The 21632-nt window shown below is 48.1% G+C and overlaps 1 protein-coding gene across 1 annotated transcript; it reads left to right on the top strand.

The window, feature by feature from the left end:
- Window positions 1–4045: 4045 nt before the first annotated feature.
- Window positions 4046–10615, top strand: FARSA (phenylalanyl-tRNA synthetase subunit alpha). The gene is made up of 13 exons (XM_031947644.1): window positions 4046–4242; window positions 4962–5099; window positions 6241–6339; window positions 6739–6857; window positions 7044–7136; window positions 7216–7344; window positions 7437–7552; window positions 7937–8021; window positions 8110–8209; window positions 9049–9217; window positions 9351–9428; window positions 9775–9889; window positions 10106–10615. Exons 1-13 carry the CDS (start codon window positions 4096–4098, stop codon window positions 10209–10211), a joined length of 1494 nt encoding a protein of 497 aa, XP_031803504.1. The 5' UTR covers window positions 4046–4095; the 3' UTR covers window positions 10212–10615.
- Window positions 10616–21632: the final 11017 nt, after the last annotated feature.

Raw genomic sequence — 21632 nt, 5'->3', positions numbered from 1 at the left:
TAAAGGGCGAGGTGGGCATGTGTAGAAGAAAAGCAATCAAGGTCTGCCCCTCCTCCAACCCCAGGCCCCTCTGCAGAGCCCCCCGGCTACCTCCAGATCAGGAAGAGGGCTCTCTTTGTGCCAGAGCTCCACAACGGCCTCCCAACCTCTACCTCTAGCCCTCCTGGCCACCAGTACTTTCCCATGGGACCTCGGATGTGGCAGCATCCTCATGCCCCCCGGGGTCCTGTCTCCTCATCTCAGCCTCGCACTGCTGGACTGGAAGCCCCACAACAGGAGATTCCCCTGCCTGCCTGGCCGAAGTTCCAAAGGCTTCCTCCACCCACAAGGGGGAATGGTGTCGGGTCAGATCCGGGTGGGCAAAGGCACAGGACCACCATAAGGGACAAAATGGGTGCTTGCTCAGAGGCAAAACACCTGTTTAAAGACCACCACACAGAAAGTAATGGAGGTGAAATCCAAGACCTTGTCTGGATTGAAAATGCCCCACTCTTTCTAGACCAGACCAGTTCTGTCCCAGATGACCTTGGGGAAATTCTCCACCCTCTTTGCAGCTTAATTTCCTCATATATAAAATGAAGATTTGGATTAGCTGTTTTCACAGTTGGCAGAGTCCCCTCAGAGGGGATCTCATCCAATCCAATTTAAATAAGAATATTCTGGACAATATTTTTGACTAGTAATCACCTAATCTCCAATTGAAGCCCACTCCCCAGCTTTTGATGCACTACTTTTATGTCCTGGCCCCTTCAATAACCAGATGCCTTCCAGAGAAATTGACCAAAGGATCTTCCACCTTTACACTCTGTGTGGCTCTTCGACCATTATGCAAGAAGCCTTTGTCCTTGGGGTGATAGGGGCAGATGGGCACTGTGGTCTTCCACAAACTGCTGAGGTTTTGTAACCCAAACGGCTTGGTCGGGTTGAGTGGGGAGCAGGGGGAGCTGGGGAGCCAGAGAAGGAAAGAGAGGCAGACTGTGTCAGCAAGATAAGGTATGGGAAGGGAATGAAAGAGACTCAACTGCCAGGAGGGACCCCTTCTGGCAACAGATATAATCCCTTTCCTCAAGTTCTGGGCTGAGCCCTTAGGAATCAACCAATCAATATTTATTAATTGTCTACTGTTTGATTGGCACTAGGCACAGGCAGAATGAAACAATCCCTCAACACAGTAAATAGGAAGAAAAGAGGCCCAGTGCCAGACATACGTGTTCCTCCAAGACACATGGTCCTTTGGAGCCTTGTCAGGACCTAAGGCTGGGAATCAGGCAATAAGACAGTTGGCAGAGTGTGCCATTTTGGTTTAAAGGGCTCAGTGTGCTAGTCCAGTCTCAACAGGATTTAATATCGGAAGGAACTACTTAGCCCATCTCATAAATGAGGAAATTAAGGCTGACAGGGCAATGAATTGTCCGAGGTTATACAGGTAACAGGTACAGCAGGATCTGTTTCCAGCTAGGTCTTCTAAATCCAGATGCAGCATTCTACTGCACATAGTTTCCTATGATTCGAGCTAGGGCTGGAAACTGAAGGGGGTTGTGTGTGGGAAAATTCACTCTCAGTTTTCAAAGGGTTGTGCCAGAATAAATTACAATAATTTACAGTAAATTAATTACAAGTGAGGAATAACTTGGGGGGGGGGGGGAACGACGACTTAGTGTAAGAGGAACATTGATCGGGACCCAGAGAGAGCAGATATGATGAGGTAGGACCAAGAGTCTTCTCCAGACCAAGATTAGGTTAGGAGAACAGAAAGGAATTTTTAAAGTAAGGAAAAGAGGAAAGAGTAGCTTGGACTAGTGAGTGCCAGGATCTCTTTGGTAAAAGCCAAAACTAAAAAAGTCACTAGGTAGGGGGAGGTGGCCCCAGGGCCCAAGGGCCTCTTATTCTGGCTGTATTCCCACACAACCAGTTGGTTCTGCAGGATAGCTGTGAGAGCTAAAGTCAGGAGTTTCAAAGCAAGAGGTGCAATAACTCTTCCTCAGACCTTCCCAGGGCTTCTAGCAGTGTCCACCCAAAGGCAGTATCGTCTGAAGAACAGAATTTTAACACTGGCTCTGCCATTTGCTATTTTTTGTGATCTTCAGTCTCCTAACAGCTCTGGGCCTCTATTTCCTCATCAGTCATAATTGAGCATTCCTCATCCAGATAATTAATAACTGCACTAACTACTTCCCAAGCTTGTTCTACAGAAAGTGCTTTGTAAACCTTAAAGTATTATAGAAATGTAAGTTGTCGTTATTGTAAATATTAAGATAGTAAGAATTAGGTAGATTTGTGCATGGATTCTGTTTCCTTAGTGAAATGGGGAATAAAGGAGAAGGGATGAGAAGTGAAAGGTGGGGGGAGTTTATAATAAAAAGAGCCAATCTGAGCATGAGCACACCTCAGTTCTGGTGCTAGCTCTGCTGTCTGACCTTGTTACTTGACTCCTTACTCTCTGGGCCTGTTTCTCCACCTGTCAAATTAAACCCAACAATTCAACAAACATTATACAAATGCTTACAATATGTAAGGCACTGGATATAAATAAACTTTGAACCCCATTAACCCAACATTATTACTGTAGTTTTTAAGTGAGATTACAAGGACTTTAGTTGCTCAACTATAAAAGAACAGAGTTGGATTCCACGGCCTGAGAGATCCCTTCCAGCTGTGATCTTTGTGGAAAAGTATTTTGGAAAGTACAAAATACCGTGACCATCATAATTCTCTCCTCCCCTCAACCCACCAGGTACCGACACAGGGCCAGGCACATGGCACAGACAATTCTTGCTTTAGTGTAGTTAAGTGAATTCTTTTGAAGAACTCTATGTAAATCAATGTTTACATAGTATGAATTTGCCCTCCCCAAGTCTACCTACTTCAGCTAGCCTCGATGACAAAGGCACACACAAAATACCTTTACGTGTCAAAAAATATGCTCAAATGCAGCTACATTAAGAAAATGTACTGTGTTAATAAACAGAAGTATGAAATGAAAGAAAAAGTTAATGATAAAGTAAGCAGAGTGCTATACAGTCAGGTTAGCATAGATGGGTAGTATGTTGTCCCTTCTCCACTCTATCCTTTATCACTTATTCTCCCCTACAGGAGGGGGTTGCCTGAGCAACTTTTTTTTTTTAATGGAACTATGAAAAGATGTTTAGACAGTGGCTCTCCTCCCCCCGCCCCCCTCGCCCCGTGCCTGATTATATAGTAAGCAATGTGTTCTCAAACAGTTGCTGAAATTTAAAAAATCTCCAAGTAGTTGGATCCAGCTTTTCAAGGGGGAGGGGAATCACTCAAATGACGAAATGCTTCTGCTAACGGTTTCAGGCTCGGGTTCCAAAGTTTCCCTTTCTTTTTCTGCAGCCTTTGCAGCTAGCAGCTCAGTCACATCTTCAGGCAAACGTCAAAATCCTTGACTGACGTTGAATTTCCAGTGTGAATATGCATAAAGCAAGAATGATCTTTAATCACTTTGAAAGGCCCTCCGAGCGGAGAATCCTGCCCCCTCATTTAGGTGCTTCAAAGCTGACAAAGCGCCAGGACCCGGAGACGAGGAGGGCAGAGGAAGACCCGGGGTCCTTAAGGCGCTCGGGGGCCGCGCTAGGCCAGGCCACACCTACGGCCTCCCCCCGGCCCCGGGCCGGGCCGGCGCTGGCGGGGGTGGGGGTGGGGGTGGGGGGAGGGTCTCTGCTCCCACGTCCCGATCTGTTTCTTCATGACACCCCGGGGTCTCCCAGGCTCTCTGCCCCGCCAGGCGCGGGCGTCCCAGCTCCGCCACCTGGGACCTCGTGAACTACCCGGGGGCGTGTCTCCGGTCAGAGACGGGCCCTGGATTGGGGGTCAGCGCGAGGGGCCGCCGCACGAAGAGACCCCCGGGGAAAGGCCGCCCGCGCCCTCTCCGCCGCTGTTCCACTCTTAACTGCGCGGCCCCTCTGCCCCGTCCTTCTCTTTGCCCTTCGTCCGAGCGCGGCGAAGGCGGGTCAGCCTCACTCAAGATGGCGGCCCGCGGCGAAGGCCGCGCCACACCCAAAATGGCGGCCTTGCTCTTCCGGACCGCGGGGCTTCCGGTTCCGAGGTGGCTTTTCCCCTCTGCCAGACTCAGCCATGGCTGACGGGCCGGTTGCTCAGTTGCTCTTGCAGCGGCTGGAAGGCGGCGACGGGGGTCTGGACAGCTTGGAGCTGGCGAGCGCGCTGGGCCTAGATCACCAAGTTGTGGTGGGCGCCGTCAAAAGCCTGCAGGCTCTGGGGGAGGTAAGGCGGCGCGGGGACTACGGATCGGGGCCGGCTGATGCAACCGGGCTGGGGCCGGCGGGGCGAAGGGAATGGCCCCACGTGAGGCCGGGGCCGGCCAAGCGGCGCGGAGGGGGCGCTGGGCCCGGGAGCAGGCACGCCCTGCTGATGTAGGGCCGCGTCCTGGGCGGGAGGGGCAGGGGATGGGGCAGGGGGAGGGGCCGCACCTGGGCATGGAGGGGCGGGGGGGGGCCGCACCTGGGCATGGAGGGGCGGGGGGGGGCCGCACCTGGGCATGGAGGGGCAGGGGATGGAGCAGGGGGCGGGGCCGCACCTGGGCATGGAGGGGCAGGGGAGGGGCCGCACCTGGGCATGGAGGGGCAGGGGGAGGGGCCGCACCTGGGCATGGAGGGGCGGGGGGAGGGGCCGCACCTGGGCATGGAGGGGCAGGGGGAGGGGCCGCACCTGGGCATGGAGGGGCGGGGGGAGGGGCCGCACCTGGGCATGGAGGGGCGGGGGGAGGGGCCGCACCTGGGCATGGAGGGGCAGGGGATGGAGCAGGGGGCGGGGCCGCACCTGGGCATGGAGGGGCAGGGGGAGGGGCCGCGCCTGGGCATGGAGGGGCTCCGGATGCGGCAGGAGGAGGGATCAGGGGCCACATCTAGGTACAATGCAAAGACTGGGGAAATGGAGCTAAGGAGGAAGACTTGGACCTGACAACCATATTCTTCTGGGCCTAGGTCATTGAAGCTGAGCTCCGATCCACGCAGCGATGGGAGCTTACGCCCGAGGGCCAGGAGACAGCCCAGGATGGCAGCCACGAGGCGAGGGTCTTCCACAGCCTCCCTCCCGAGGGTCTGGTGCAGAGTGAGCTCATGGTACTGAGTGGCTCAGGAAGCCTGGGGAGGATGGTTCTGGATGATGGTTTGGCTCCGTAGAGATTTGTTCATGGTCTCGCTAGTCTGGAAATGTTATGGAGGTTAAAAGCCTTGAGAAGTTGTCACAGGGGAGTAAAGGATGGGAGAGAAGGCCGTGTGCATGCAGATATGTGGGGTACAGAGTGTGGTGTGAGGAAAGGGGACAATGATCGGCTGGTTAGCGTCTGTTAGGTGCTTAGTATGTGCCGGGCATTGCACTAAGTGTGGGACATGCAGAAAGAGGCAAAGGACAGCCCCGAGCTCACACTCTAATGTTCTGAGGATTGTTTCCTCACAGCAGTGCAGTAAGGGGCAGATGGGATAGGAAGTTCAGAAATAGGCAGGGTAGAGTTGGTCCAGATGGTGTAATGCTGGAAACAAATTAATTCTGTGGTACTGGAAATGTGACCAGATCTTGAAGAATCTTAGATGTTAGGTTTGTACGTGATCTTAGAGATCTGCTGCTGGCAGGAAAATGACATGATTATTTTGGAAGATGATTTTGGGGGTTGGGTGAAGAAAAAAGGGAATGAGGAGGAGACCCCAGACCTTGAGGTCAGCTGGAAGCTATGGTGGTGGTCCCAGGCAAGGTGGTGAGGGCACCACCTGGGCATCTGCCGGGAGAAGTGTCATGGTCAGAGGACTGGACTTGGGTTTGAATTTTGCTGGAAACACTGATCTCTGCCCTGCCTTTTGATCTTCAGTTTCCTCATCTATAATGAAGGAGTTGGGTTTGATCCTCTCTCAGGTCCTCTCTCACTTCTAGATCTATGGTTCTCTGTCTCCTAGGAAGGAGCAGTGGGATATGTCTCTGTCCTGTGGGATAGGGAGAGTCTGGGTGGCCTCTGGGCCCATTCCTGAACCCCTGGGGTCCTTTCATGCCTTAGCTCAGCCTCTTGTTCCCATTGGGTTTTGCTTTCTCTCTTCTCTTAGACAACCTTATTTTTAGCTTTCTGTTCACATGATGTATCTCAATGTAAGTTTAGTGAAGACTGGGGTTCTTTTTGTCCTTGGACTCCCCAACATCTAGCACGGTGCCTTACTCATTGGGGTCCCTTACTAAAAGCTTATTGAACACCATCTTCTTACTGTTTTCTCCCAGAAACTGCCCAGTGGCAAGGTGGGCTTCAGCAAGGCCATGTCCAACAAATGGATCCGTGTAGAGAAAAATGCACCTGGTGGGCCCCGGGTGTTCCGTGCTGTAAGTGAGGCTGGAACCATACAGTGGTTCGGGGGAAGGAGGTGGGTTGTGTGACTTCCTGTGGGGAGGGGAGACATGTCCCTTTGGGTAGCAAAGGAGGGAGATATACCTTTCTCTTGGTAGAAGACCCCTCTCTAACTCCGGCTCCATGTGGTTTGGGTAGAATAGGAATTAGATTCTCTTTGAAATCTGCTTTTTGCTTCTTCCTATCCTGCTGTGCTTCCTCCTGCCTATCCTTGGAACCCCTGCGGTTTCATTTATCTATTTAACAAACATTAATGCCTGCTGTGAGCCGGACCCCATGCTGGCTCTCTGAGGGGATATCTAGCTCAGATAAGACACAGTCCTTGCTCTTATAGAGTTGGAGACACCCCTCAAACACTCTAATAACTGGCATAGGTGGACAGCGTGCAGGACTTGGTGCAGGCAAAGCTGCGGCTGGTACAGGAAGGGGAAGCCGAGCATCTGAGTGAAAAGGAGAGGAATGAACTGAAGAAGAGGAAGCTGCTGTCCGAAATGTGAGTCCTTTCCCAATGGCCTCCCCATCCCCATTCCAGCAGCTGTATCCCTGTCAGACTGGCTCCCTCTCTTAGCTCCCTTCCCGTGCCCTCCTCATGCTTACATGGCATTCAGTTTCCCCACCAGGGGGCAGCTCTGTGTGCTAACCAGGTCATCCCACCAAACCATCTCCTCTGTGGCTTCAGGACCCTGAAGACCTACTGGGTGAGCAAGGGCAGTGCCTTCAGCACCAGCATCTCCAAGCAGGAGGCTGAGCTCAGTCCTGAAATGATTTCCAGGTGTGTGCAGTAGGCTGGGGAGTGGCAGAGCTCACAGTGGAAATCAGGGGCCCATAGTCAACTGTTGTTCTGCTTCCAGTGGCTCCTGGCGGGATGTGAAATTCAAAGCATACAACTTCTCATCAAAAGGTATCTTACCTGAGGGTGGTCACCTGCACCCATTGATGAAAGTTCGCACCCAGTTCCGACAGATCTTTCTGGAGATGGGGTAAGCAGGGGAAAGGGAGAGATCTAGCTTATCTGGTGGGTTCTGAGGTGAAGCTAACAGCAATCATGCATGACTCTTGGCCCTCCCTCTAGCTTCACAGAAATGCCAACTGACAACTTCATCGAGAGCTCCTTCTGGAACTTTGACGCCCTCTTCCAGCCCCAGCAGCACCCAGCCCGGGACCAGCATGATACTTTCTTCCTCAAGGGTCAGTCCTTGACCCTCTTGATACCACTCTCTAGCCCCCACTCTGTCTTGTCTCCAGCCTTTCATTGTCCCCTTTCGGGCCCATTTATGTCATTCTCTCCAGCAGCCACCTTTCTTTTCCTTTCTGGTCCTTCTAGCTTCCCTCTGAGAAGCCACACGGCATAGAGCCAGGGTGGAAGCTCCAGCCCTGTCTCTGACACTTCCTGTCTGGATGCCCAGTCACTCAACTTTCTGGGCCTTCATTTCCTTCTCTGCAAAACAGAGATAGCATTCAGATATTGTGGATGAAGTGTTTTGTATGCCTGAAAGCATCATGTAGTGCACTCTTCCTTTGGCAAGCCTGCTTCCTCCGACTTCTTCATCACTTTGTCTCCCTCTCCCCTAGACCCAGCAGAGGCTCTGGATTTCCCCATGGATTACGTGGAGCGTGTAAAGCGGATTCACTCCCAGGGTGGCTACGGCTCTCAGGGGTGAGAGCCTGAATGGTGTGGGGAGTTCAGAGGCGGAGGGAGGGACAGAGGAAGAAAAGGTGGACCTCTCACTTCCATTTTCCCTCAGATACAAATATGACTGGAAAATGGAGGAGGCCCAGAAAAACCTCCTCCGGACACACACCACAGCTGCCAGTGCTCGGGCACTCTATCGCCTTGCCCAGAAGGTAGGCAAGGATATTCCATTCCTCACATTAGCTCACTTCTCTTTAAATATCTTTGTCTTAAATCTTAGGTTTCTGATATAAAAAGTAACAAATGAGCTTGATTTTAATTCTTAGCAGCATTTATTAGGACTCAGAAAATTCCAAATTGAGCCCACTCGTGTGTAGGTACATACAGGGGCACATGAACAGGTGTGTGCACATGCACACAGAATAGATATTGATTAAATGGCACTGGAAAGTTATCAGTATGGTAAGGTTATAGTGTTTGTGCATCGATCTGAGATGGCTGCTCTCACCTCTAGGCCATCTGCCTAAAACGGCAGCTTTGCCGAGAGTTGATTTCATCTCAGTTAGCTCCCCGGGCCATTGCCACACAAGCCAACGAGCCAGGGACACTGGCAGAGTGTCTTCGGTGGCCTGTTGTAGAGACGCTGTGGCAATACCCATTTGGTTATTTTAAAGCCCAGCACCACCTTACCCTGTTGGTGTCTGGTTCCTTTGTACTTGGGGACTTCCCAGGCCTGGTCACTGAAGTTGAGGCATTTGGAGGGAATGCCCGCATAGTGTTTCCCTCAGGAGCCAGTTTGACCGTTTGAATATAAGCACAGCAGGAACAGAATGTGTGAAATAGTCCTTGCCAGAGTTAAAACTGCCTCTAGTGTATGTGCCCAGCACAGCCTCTCCTGGGGCTGCTCCATCTGACCCTGTCTTGTCTGTCTCCATCTCTCCGTCCCTGTGTCTTGACCAGTTTCTTTCTGGCTGTCCAGCAGCTTTCTTAAGTGCTGCCCCATCCATTCATCATTCCCACTGACCGAGTTGAATTTTTCCCCTGCCTCTAGAAGCCCTTCTCCCCAGCCAAGTACTTCTCCATCGACCGCGTTTTCCGCAACGAGACGTTGGACGCCACCCACCTGGCTGAGTTCCATCAGATCGAAGGGGTGGTAGCTGATTATGGCCTCACCCTGGGCCACCTCATGGGCATCCTCAAAGAGTTCTTCACCAAACTCGGTGAGGGCAGTTCCCAGCAGGGGAAGAGAGCCCCTCCCCTCCCCCCCCCCCCCCCCCCCCCCCCCACACACAGAAAGGCCGGCCTTTGTGGGAGGGGCTGGGAAACGAGTAACCCCTCCTTTCCCCTCCTCAGGCATTACGAACCTGCGCTTCAAGCCAGCCTACAACCCCTACACCGAGCCCAGCATGGAGGTCTTCAACTATCATCAAGGTAAGCAGGTTTGGAGGGGGAATTGGACTGTGTTTCTGGTAGCCATGAGGGGAAGAACGGAGCGGAGACAAGAGAAAGGATGGACAGATGGAAGGACAGGTGCTGGGACAGAATGAAAGGATGAGAGCAGAGACAGATGGGCAGCAGTTGGCGCAGAGAGCTCCCCACACATCTGCTGGGGGAGGCAGGGCAGACCCAGGGACTGGACACACTCCTAGCACGGCCCAGACCTAGGCTGTCTGTCTGTTCAGGAAGGCGTCTTGTAGGCCTCTAGTGCTGGAGAGGTTGGTTACTCCCCTGCAGTCACCCAGGGGCCCAAACCTCCCCTTCTGTCTCCTCTTCACAGGTCTGAAGAAGTGGGTGGAGGTGGGGAACTCAGGGGTCTTCCGGCCTGAGATGCTGCTGCCCATGGGGCTGCCTGAGGGCATATCTGTCATTGCCTGGGGCCTTTCTCTGGAGAGGTAAGAGTGTGAGCCAAGATGCAGATGGGGGCTTGGGGAGAGCATCTGGGGAGTGTGTGTGTGTCTTTGTGTGCATGTGTGTGTGTGTGAGTGCACATGTGTGTGTGTGTTGCGTGCATGTCTTTGTGTGTTTCTGTGTATGCATGTGTGTGCACATGCACGACTCAGAGCCACAGGGGCCCCGTTAACCCCTAACCTTCCTCCTTGCTCCTCTAGGCCCACAATGATCAAATATGGTATCAACAACATCCGAGAATTGGTGGGGCACAAAGTGAACCTGCAGATGGTGTACGACAACCCGCTGTGTCGCCTGGACACCTAGTGCTGGTCTCCTGGCCCGCCGGACCCCCTGCCTGGGGGGTCACCAGTGCTCCTTCAGTCTCTGCCTGGACCCTCGGACTCCTAGAGCCAAGCTGGCCCCTCCTAGCCTTGGGTAGCGTTCCTTTCACCGCCTGGAGCCTCAGTATCTGGGACTTAGCGGGGTCTGCACCCTCTGTCTGCCCACCCCTCCCCTGCATATTTATCTTCTGAAAGCCAAGCCTGGGCGGCGGCCCTCCTCCTGGTCTACTTCCCAGGCGTCCTTCCTCCTCCTCGTAGGGCTGGGTCCCAGAGCATGTGCACCTGAACCAGGCTATGGCAGACTTTCACCTGAGCCAGTGTCCGCCCCCTTTCCGGGTCTCGAACAACCACACATCTGTTCATAATAAAGTAGTTGTGATTCCTTTACCTGATGGACTCCCTCCTGTGAGTGGGCGTGGGCAGGGTGGTCTGTAGCCAGGTTTAAGCCATCTCAGGAAGAGCAAGTGCACATAGTCGGCTGACCCAGCCTCTACCCCAGTCATTTGGACCTTTGCTTGCCCCCCACCCACCCCCCAAAAAAAGTGCTGAAGGTCATTTGTTCCTCTGTTCTTTTTTCTTGACCTGATACTCCAGTTGCTGTTCCGGAGATCTTTGGGAACCTGTTTTAGGTCTGAGGAGAAGCAGCCTATCTTTTGTGGAACCTCTTTAGTGGCAGGGGGCAGCAGGGAGAAGGGGAGCAGAGCAAAGGGATGGTGTACCCCCACAGGATGGGAAAGTTAAGGCCCCTGGAGGATGGCTACCAAGTTTTATAATTTTCAGGGGAAAAAAATAAGGTTGGGTAGAGCTTTCTTACTAAAGGCATTAGCATTTGATCGTAATCCTTGGTCTTCTCCCACTAGCATCTGGGGATCCTGTCACATAGAATACCAAAAAAAAATTAATAATAATCCTAAATGGGATAGTAGAAATCAATTGACCTGGGATTTATTGCTAAAAGAGATGTCCAAGATCATCTCCTCTAATACCCACATTTATAGATATTAAAGCTGAGTCCCAGAGATAAAGTGCCTACCTAAAAATTCATTAAAGGGAACCTAGTTAGATCTACTGCAATCTCCTTTAATTCTGGAATCTGGGATGAACGAGAGGCTGAGAATAGCACATCTCTTGATTCTCTCTGTTTTTCCTATTCATTGCTTCTTATGGTATACTTGGAGATTACACAAATGTTCTAAAATTTATTTTGCAATTCTCCAATCAATGGCCGTTTGCTTTGTTTCCAGTTCTTCACTACTGTAAACAGCACTACTATAAATATTTGTATTAGATTTCTTCTTTGATCTTGAAATCCTATGGCAAGCATTGGAGTTTTTAGATAAAGAGGTCTGAACGTTGTAGTTGCTTTCTTCACATAGTTCCAAATTGTTTTCCATAATGGTCAGATCCACTTGGAGCTCCACCAAAAAAATACGAGTGTGCCTATTGTCCCATGATCTCTCCAACAGTGACTTCCTATATTTTCTCATCCTTGCCAATTTTCTGGTGGGAACCTGAACAGAAACATTTTGATTTGCATTTCTCATCGTGATTTGGAGTCATCTTTCATGTGGTTATCAATAATTGGAGTTCTTTTAGAATTGTTGATAGCCTTTGCCAAAAGGACAATAAATAGTGAAAGTGGTGAGTTAGGAGTCTGGTCAGAGAGTTGTTGGAGAGGAACGGGTGAGGTCAAAGAATCTTTAGTAAAGACTGGAAGTGGCTAATTAGTCATGATGATTATTAAGTTATGTTCCCCATCCCCCCACCTCCATAAATGAGAAGGACTAAATTTTAGGATCCCCTCTACAGGTCTAGTTGAGCACTCGCTTTAGGAGGAAGCATGAGGAAGGTTCCAGATAACAATGTGAACTTGAGGGAGCTGCTTCTGGAGGCTATTCTGTTTAACAAATGCTTTATTTTTTTCATTTCATCAGATCTTGACTGATCATAAAGCTTCTAGCACACAGTAGGCATTTTTTTTTTTCTCTCGATCTGTCAGCGTGGCATGTAGCCTTCAAGTTGTCCATCCATTTTTTCTTACTCTTGATAAGTGGCCAACCCACCATTTTTTTTGATAATTTCCTAGATAATAACCTTTTATACTATATGCTAAGTTAAAATCACATTCTTCTGAATATGCTGTATTCTCCTCAAACTTATTTTACTTCTTCCTGTTGCTCTTTTGATTGTCCAGGAATTATCTTGTTTCCCACCATGTAACCTCACCAAGGGAATATCATCAGTTCTGGGTGTTTGTTTTTAAAGGGGGGATGGAGGGGTGTACATTTCAAGGAGGAATTAAGAATCATTGAAGGAGTGCTATGCAATTTCTCACAGTCCAGCTCCAGTTCCTTTTCAGTTGTGAGGCTCACTTTTTGTATGTTGGTACTGTACAGATAGCAGGGTTGGTGGCCTAAGTCAGTAGATAAATTGACCAACTATGGCTGTTTTTATCCATTTGGTTTTCCCCCAAGGATTGATAGGTTTCTTTATTTTGAGTAGTTGTTGAGCTCATAGAGGAGATTTTTGAAATTTTCTAAGGACTTAATACCATCAGCCTGGTGTCTTCTGCAAACAAATGTATAATAGGCACATAAAGGCAATTAACAAGTTGACACTAATCATACCAGCTGGTATTTATATAGCACTTTGCATATATAGTTCATTTTATATTTTCAATAAAGTATAATGATTATATGTCATTTTTACTTATTAAGGAAGAAAAAAAGGAAACAAGCTTTTGTTAAAGCACCTAATGGCCAGGTACTGTGCTAAGTGAGTATCTCATTTTATCCTCACAATCCTGGGACTTAGGTTCCATTATTCCCATTTTATAGTTAAGAAAATTGAGGGAGAAAGAATTTGAGTGACTTGCCCATGGTCATACATAAAAGTGTTTGAGACTGTATTTAAACAAATGCCCTTACTCTAGGCCCAATGCTGTATCCAGAGAAATTAAATAATTTGCTCATGGACCTACTCTCAGAGACAATATTCAAAACCATGTCTCTCCTTCCCTGAAATATAGCATATTCCTTACTAAACTGAGCTGTCTATGTGTCTATGAAATACACCATTGGGCACAAACTTCTAACATCTGCCTTCGTGCCCTGAAATTCTTCCTCTCTAAGATCTGGGCCAGTGTGTGCCAGGAGGGGCAGTCTTAATTGGGCCAGTGACAAGCAGCTTGTTCCCCCCTGGTTGTCAGATAAAATAGACCTCTGGATTTCTTGTATCTCTGCTGCTGTAACCCAGCCTTCTTTATCCCTGAGATCCCTAGCCCCTCCTCATATCTGGCGCCAGTCTCAAGTCCGAATATCCAGGCAAGCCCCTGGGAACCACACTCTTCCCCAGCTGTGGCAGAAAGCCAAATATGATGCTAACCAGACAGTGCAGTTCAAGCACCTGGCCAGCTTTCATGGATTGGGTGGCAGAGCCCTCCCTGCATTGCCAGAGGATCACGTTTTCTCTGCAAAGTGCTGGCTGCCTGGAGCAGAATCCCCAGAGAAGGAGAGGGAAAGGCAAGCTGGAGAATCCTCAGTACCAAAGTGGCCAAGTCCTGCAAAATCAGGGGACTAGACCAGTCACTGACACTGGGAGGCATGGGGGCTCCCGTCCTCCCACCCCCCACTGGATCCTCAGGCAGGGCTTTAGGTGAGGCTGGAATGAGCTTGGCCCAGTGCAGAAATAGAGTTTCTTGCCTAGGGCTGCTAAAGGTGGGACAGCTGAGCAGAGAGAGAGAGTCAGAACATCTGACCTGGTCCTTCCACTGTTCAATTCTGCTGTCTGGGGCCGATCACTTTTTTCTTTTTTCTGTAAAACAAGGGGGTTGGATTATGATGTCTTGAAAGCCCCTTTCAGCACCAGATTCTGTGACCTCAAACTTATGGGGACAGGGCAGTTAGGGTCAATGAATTATGAAATGCCTGTTATGTACAATAAGAGGGAATAAATGATAAAGGTCCAATTATTTTATTAAGAAATTCCCAGTTGGTCAGAGACAGGTGAGGAGGAAACAAAGGAGGGGAAGAGAGAGAGAGAGGGAGGAGAGACTGAAATACTCCTAAGATTACTCCTTAAGGCAGGCAGGGAAGGACACGAGGGAGATCAGTTCAAGCTTATAGTTCCACTCTGTGGAGGTTTTGGGTAGTCCCACCGTGCTGGTCCAATCAGAAATGCAAGCTATGGCAAACCCTCAAGGTTAAATTTCCCCTATAAATCTATCCATGGCTGAATCCCTTTTGGGTTAGTTCTGCCTCCTGGTGCCTTTCTTCCCATTCCCTCCCCTGTGCCTCAGGGTGTCTAACCATATGCTCTCCCAACTCTTTCTTGTTTACCACTTCTGGTGTCTGTTGTACCTCTTCAGTTTGTCTGTGCCCCTTCTGGTAAATAAACCCACTTATCTTTTGCCAAGGAGAATGAATGGCCATTGTGAATCCCTCACGTTACCAAACCCCAGCTCTGTCCTCAGTCTCAACATCAGCCTCATGCACGGATGCTGAACCTCAATCAGATCACTACTATGTGCCAGGCACTAAGAGGCAAAGCCGGATGTGCCCTCAGGAAGCTTACAGTCCAGTGGGGAAAGAGAGACAAGCAAACAAATAGGTATAAACTAGCTATGTGGAGAATTTAAAAAGAATCAGAAAAGATCTTACATAGAACCTGATGCAGGAAACATACACATCTCATCAGATCAGCCTCACAACTCTTTAAGTAGAGGCAATTATTATTATTATTATTAATCCCCATTTTGCTGAAGCTTAGTGATTTGGCCAGGGTAATTCTATGAAATATCCAAGGCAAGTTATGAACCCAAGTCATCCTGGATAATAGATTCTAGAGCAGATATATTGTTCTAGTAGACAAAGGATAATAATAGATTCTAAAACAGGCCAGCTAGTCTGACTTTCTCTTGTTGTACATAAGGAAACTTAGCTATAGGGAAGTAAGTCACCTGGCCACCATCATCCAGGGTTAACTTAAGAAAGGTTTTCTCTGAATCTCAATCTATTGTTCTCACTTGAACCACACTGCCTCTCCCCCCAAGGCTTATATTCTACCCAACATGCAACTAAGGACATTACAATGTGTAAAAATGCCACCTGGGGAGACTTACACGAACGGACGCTAAGTGAAGTGAGTAGAAGCAAGAGAGCATTTTATACAGTCATAACAAGATTATGTGATGATCAATTTTGATGGATGCGGCTCTTTTCAACAATGAGGTGATTCAGGCCAATTCCCATAGTCTTGGGATGGAGAGAGCCATCCACACCCAGAGAGAGGACTGTGGGAACCGAATGTGGATCACAACATAGTATCTTTGCCTTTTTTGTTGTTTGCCTGCTTTTTCTTTTATTTATCATGCTTTTTTTCCCCCCTTTTTGATCCGATTTTTCTTGTGCAGCATAATAAATATGGAAATATGTATAGAAGGACTGCACATTTTTAACCTATATTGGATTACTTGTCTAGGGAAGGGTGTGAGGGGAAGGGGAGGAGAAAAATTGGAACACAAGATTTTGCAAGGATGAATGTTGAAAATAATTTTCATGTCTTTGAAAAAAAAAGCTATTATTTAAAATAAAAGACTTGCCACATTTTAATAAACTTGTTGACACTGAAATTATTTTGGAGTTATGCATAGATGCACACATCCCTTATGTGCCTTACATCTTTAATTAAAAGGCATTATCATCTACTCCAAAAGCAAAGCTCCTCTCCCCAGTTTCCAAAGAAAAATTACCACTCCAACTTTCAAGTTCACGGTCAAGGGTCAAGATCACGTGTAATATGTCTATTTTGCCAGTTAGAATCATAGTCTTCTTCCAAATTATGGCCCAACATTGGCCAAAGCAATTTTGGCTTTCAACGATTCTTCCCGACCCAGTTGTTAAGGTTGGTTTTGTCTTTTAATTCATCTTCAGGCCTGCATTTCTTTTAAAATCTTGTTGTATGTGGAGAGGAATTAAATTATTTTCTAACAGACTTTTTTTTGGTGTCTCTAAACAAGCAAACCGCGGTGGCTCATGAATATAATATGTAAAAGATAATTTGATCACAAAATACATATTAAAGTCCATACAAAGAGACACAAAGTTGAGAGGCAGCTCGGTTTCAGATGCAGACAGAGGGATGGCTTCTAAGTCAAGAAGATGTGGTTTCAATCCCGAGCCTGACAGATACTGGCTGCTTAACTAAGGGTACATCATGTAAGCTCTGGCAGCTCCCTAACACTGTCAGTTGCAGAGCAGATGTTGGTCTGCAAGAGAAAAGAGAGTTTCCTCACTGGATTGGAAGAGCAGGTCCAGTCCAAAAGATCTAAAAAATAAAAATAAAACCTGAAGAAGAGCAGGAAGGGGCTGGGGGGGGGATGAGGAAAGGCCTTGTGCTTGGGGAAGATGGAGGGACCCGAGTCGGTTCTTCAGACGCCAGGTGGGGAAGGGCTGGGGTTAGACCCGTCTCACAAAGGTGCTTGCTTGGGAAATGGGGTTGGGGCACTCGGTGTCGCCGGGAGGGAGGGAGGGAGGGAGGCCGGCTCTTCCCACTGCAGCGGCTGGGGCCCCCTCGGTGGGGCTCGCGACGCGGCTGGGGGGTCCCCGGCCCTGCAACCGATAGCCCGGCGCTGTCCCGTCCCCGGCCCCCGTTTCCCCCCCGTTTCCCGGGACGCGTGGCTCTATCAATCAGCTCAGACAGCCAACCCCTCTCCTCTTTCCCTCTCTATTTCTTCTTCCCATCTGTCACCCTGCGAAGACGGGCTGGGGGGCTGGGGAGGGAATCAATCGCTGACGGCAGCAGCAGACGGGGCGAGAGCCGAGAAGTGTGAAATACTCGCTCAAGAGAGCGGCTGGTGTTAATGAGGAGGCTTCGCTTCCCAGCCGGGGAAGGGGGCGGCGGCGGCGGCGGCGCTCTGGCTGGAGGCAGGGGCTGGGGTGGGGGCGGCCCGCGGAGCCCCCGGAGGGAAGCCCTCCGAGGGGAAGCGCCCCGGACTTAGGGGCCGGTCTCCTGAGGGGAAAGGTGGACTCGGAGGAGGGGCGGACAAGGTTTAACAATCGGACTTTCCCCGGGAGAAAAGTGGGCGCGCACGTGCTTTTGAGTGTAATTTGTATTGCGGGCACTTTCTTAAAGCTAGAAATCAACCAAACAATAAATCGAAGCCGTAGCTGGTCCTGATTGCCTGTTTCGGAGGTAAAAGTAACACTGGGCTCTGGAAGGCGAGGGGCGGCTCCCGTAGGTACGCCCCTGCGCGCCCCGCAATGACAGGCTCTCTTGCCATCAAAGGAGGCCAGTTTGGGACAGCTGGATGGCACCGTGGATGGAGCACCGGCCCTGAAATCAGGAGGGCCCGAGTTCCAATTCGACCTCAGACACTGAACCCCAATTGCCTTGCAAAAAAAAAAAAGTCATTCCATCAAAGGAAGTGCACATGGAAGAGTGTTTCCATTAAAAAAAAAAAAGCCCCTCTCCCCAAGCACAGTCATTTGGTCCCCAGTGGCCAGATTCCGTTTCTGCCTCCCCCGTCCCACAGCTACAAAACCTTTCCCCTGACCCCATCCTACCCCCAGGCTACACCCGGGAGGATTAGAGAAGTCTCAGCATTAGCCTGCAGTTCTCTTGACCAACTGCCAATTCTGCCCTGCCCCCCCATACGGTAGGGATAGGGAACAGGGCAGAATTGGCAGTTGGTCAATAGTAACAGCGGTTGTGTCTTGCTCCTCGAGTCTCCTTTATCTCCTCTCAGCTTCCGCTCCTTGACCCCCTGCTCTGCTTGTGGGCTAGCATCAAACTCCCCTTTTCCACGCTTTCCATCAGCAGCCGGTCTGCCGGGGTCCTCACTTACGGTCCCCTAATAATTCTCCTGACACTATTCTACCCACCCAATTAAGCACTGCTGGAGGTGGTTGCCAGCCTGCCAGAGATTATCTCTCTCCTCCTCCCTTCTTCCCATTTTTCATATCTGTCTGTTGTTTTATTATCACCTTCCCTTCAGAATATGCCCCTCCTGTCTCCTCTGCCTGATGAGCCATCCCTTGTAACAAAGAATTAAAAAAAAGAAAGAAATCAGTTCAGTAAAAATAACCAGCACAATGAATCAAATCTAAATATGTTCCCTGTCTATAGAACCCACCTCTGCAAAGGAAAGACGGAGGTGGATTTTTAAATTTTCCTTTCAGGGACGAGTTTAGTCATTTTGATTATATTGTGGTCATTTTAGATAGATGTGGAGCAAGGCCCTATATATTTAAAGGGCTGTTTCTTTAGCATGGAAGGTACATGTATGTGTACATGTGGGTTATGTGACTAAAAGGGAAGTAGAATAGACATCTCCCTAACCCCTTATCAAAAGGAAATTTGTTGAAAGATGGGGAGGTGCAAGGAGAGAGAGAGAGAGAGGAGTTCTAGATCTCACCCAAGGGAAAGTTCTCTGAAATCTCTAGTGTGGCAAGCTGGGTCCCTGTCGGACCAGATGGAGATGCCAGTTCCTCTCATGTCAGCTTCTTCCCAGTCTTTTCCTTCGGCAGCCTGAAGTAGAATTGGCCTGGTCCACCTTTTCTCTTGAAGTTGGAAACTGAAGCAACTCAAAGCTTGAAGACAACTTGGAACTTAAAAGAGACTGAAGAGACTCTCTCCTGCTCTCAAAAACTCTCTTAACAAGTATAGGGCATTGATCACTAATCAGGAGAGAGTCCCATACCAGTGGACTTTGGGACTGGGATTATATTCTGTGATAGATTGATTGATAGGTAGATAGATAGAAATTGAGTGCTTTCTATGTTCCAGGCACTGTGCCAACTGCTAGGAATATAAATATAAGCAAAAAGCAAGATACTCTTTGACCTCAAGCTGCTTAAATTCTAATGGGAGAAGATAACACTTAAGGGCAGTGGTTCTCAAACTTTTGTTTTCAGTATCTTTATCCTATTAACATTTATTGAGGATCTCTCCAAAGAGTTTTTGTTTATCTGGATTATATTTACAGACATTTACCATATTGGAAATAAAAACCATTTTTGAATTTGTAGACCCTCTAAAAGGATTTCAGAGATCCCCAGGATTCTGTAAACCATACTTTGAGAACCACTTCTTAAGGGGAACTGAAAGGGGAAGAGAATCAATGGATGGATTAAGGTCCAGAAAGAATCCATGCTGTCATGGACTGAAATAAGTCTAGATTAAGCATGGCTCCACCTTTTCAAATGGAAATTCAGGGACAAACTCACTGTGGAGACTGTAAAGAGAGAGGCATTCCTCGAATAAGAGACACTGGGGTGGGGAGATAAAGGAGTACATATTATATTTAACATCTACTGGTCATCCTGACATTTAGGGGAGGGGGTGGGGGGGTAAGAGGTGAAAAATTGGAACAAGAGGTTTGGCAATTGTTAATGCTGTAAAGTTACCCATGTATATATCCTGTAAATAAAAGGCTATTAAATTAAAAAAAAAAAAAAAAAAGAGTACATATTATTTTCCCTGTTCTATTTATTTAACTCTACATCAACTCATAGAAGTTTTCCCATATTTTTCTAAAGTCGTCATATTTATTGTTGCTCCAATGCACTAATCTAGTGTTATGGGCTTGTTCCACAATGGGTTTAGTTTTTTCCTCAACATTCATTCATTCATTTTGTTTCCAATTCTTTATGAAGACAAAAAGCGCTGCTATTAATATTCTCTACTTGTTGCCTGATTTCTGCCCTCCATGTCATTGCATTTAGACTGTCTTCTGGGACACACCCTGATGCCAAATGCCTGTCTCCTGATATCCCTGTTTTGGGCTTTGGCAGCAATTTCGTGCGTGACGAGGCATTCTGCCTAGACACTGGGACATCTTCTGATGCTGACAGTAAACCTGCTGGAACTCTGATTATTTATGATATCCTTAGCCCTGACTTCAAAACTCTGACTTCTTCCCAGTACCCATAGCCTGGGCTTTCCTGGATCACTTGCCTTGTCCTGCTATCATATATAGTGGCCTCGATGAGCAGGACCCCAAATTACATGAATCAACAGGACCCAACAACTATCTCCAGAGCCCAGAGAATCCTCCAACACAATGGGATCCTTGTGGAGCGAGGCTAGACCCAATATGGTGAAGTCAGAAGACCTAGCTCAGGTTGTTATTATCTAAATGGTTGTGAGTTAGTCCTTTGTCCTATCAAAATCTCTATTTCCAATTTGTAAAATAAAGGAGGAAAAAGTGGGACAAATTATCAAATTCCATCTATTAGATTACAAACTCCTTAAGGGCAAGGATTGTTTTTTGACTTTTTTTATCCCCAGCATTTACCACAGTGCCTGGCTTATAGTAAGTGCTTAATAATTGTTTACTGATTGACTCTAAAGTGCCTTCAAATTCCAAATCCTATCATGCTAAGAATATCACTTAGAAGCAGAAAGCTGGGAAACAATTTTTGCAGCCAGTGTTTCTGATAAAGTCCTCATTTCTCAAATACATAGAGAACTGACTCATTTAAAAGAATACAAGTCCATTCCTCAATTGACAAATGGTCAAAGGATATGAACAATTTTCAGATGAAGAAATTAAAGCCATTTCTAGTCATATGAAAAAGCCCTCTAAATCATTGCAAATCAAGACAGCTTTGAGTTACCACTTCACACCTCTCAAATTGGCTAAAATGACAAGATGATGATAAATGTTGGAGGGGATGTGGGAAAACTGGGACACTGATACATTGTTGGTGGAGTTGTGAACAGAACCAGCCATTCTGGAGAGCAATTTGGAACTATGACTAAAGAGTTATCAAACTGTGCATACCCTTTGATCCAGCAGTTTTTACTGGGCTTGTATCCCAAAGAGATCTTTTTTCTTTACCTCACTGAGGCAATTGGGATTAAGTGACTTGCCCAGGGTCACACAACTAGGAAGTGTTAAGTATCTGAAATCACATTTGAACTTGGGTTTCCTCCTGAATTCAGGGTTGGTGCTCTATCCACTCCCCCCCCCCCTTAGCTGCCCCCTCAAAGAGATCTTAAAGGAGGAAAAGGGACCCACACGTGCAAAAATGTTTGTGGCAGCCCTTTTCATAGTGACTAGAAACTGGGAACTGAGTGGATGCCCATCAATTGGAGAATTGAACTTAAAAAGTTATGGTATATGAATGTGATAGAATGTTATTGTTCTATAAGAAATGACCAGCAGGTTGATTTCAGAAAAACCTGGAAAGACTTACATGAACTGATGCTGAGTGAAGTGAGCAGAACTAGAACATTGTACACATTAACAGCAAGATTATGTGATGAGCAATTGTGATGAATTTAGCTCTTCTCAACAATGCAGTGATCCAAAACAATTGCAATAGAAGTAGGATGGAAAGTGCTATCTGTATCCAGAGAGAGAACTATAGAGACTGAATGTGGATCGAAGCATAGCATTTTC

This window comes from Sarcophilus harrisii, chromosome 1 (genome assembly GCF_902635505.1).
Source record: "Sarcophilus harrisii chromosome 1, mSarHar1.11, whole genome shotgun sequence".
Classification (NCBI taxonomy): Eukaryota; Metazoa; Chordata; class Mammalia; order Dasyuromorphia; family Dasyuridae; genus Sarcophilus; species Sarcophilus harrisii.
This window is presented reverse-complemented; position numbering and strand designations above follow the sequence as displayed.

Excerpts from the sequence above, each read along its gene's own strand:
- FARSA (XM_031947644.1), top strand. The coding sequence starts at position 4,096 with ATGGCTGACGGGCCGGTTGCTCAGTTGCTCTTGCAGCGGCTGGAAGGC. Across the intron at positions 4,243-4,961 it reads GCCTGCAGGCTCTGGGGGAG|GTCATTGAAGCTGAGCTCCG; the intron begins GTAAGGCGGCGC and ends TTCTGGGCCTAG. Across the intron at positions 9,218-9,350 it reads AGAGTTCTTCACCAAACTCG|GCATTACGAACCTGCGCTTC; the intron begins GTGAGGGCAGTT and ends TCCCCTCCTCAG.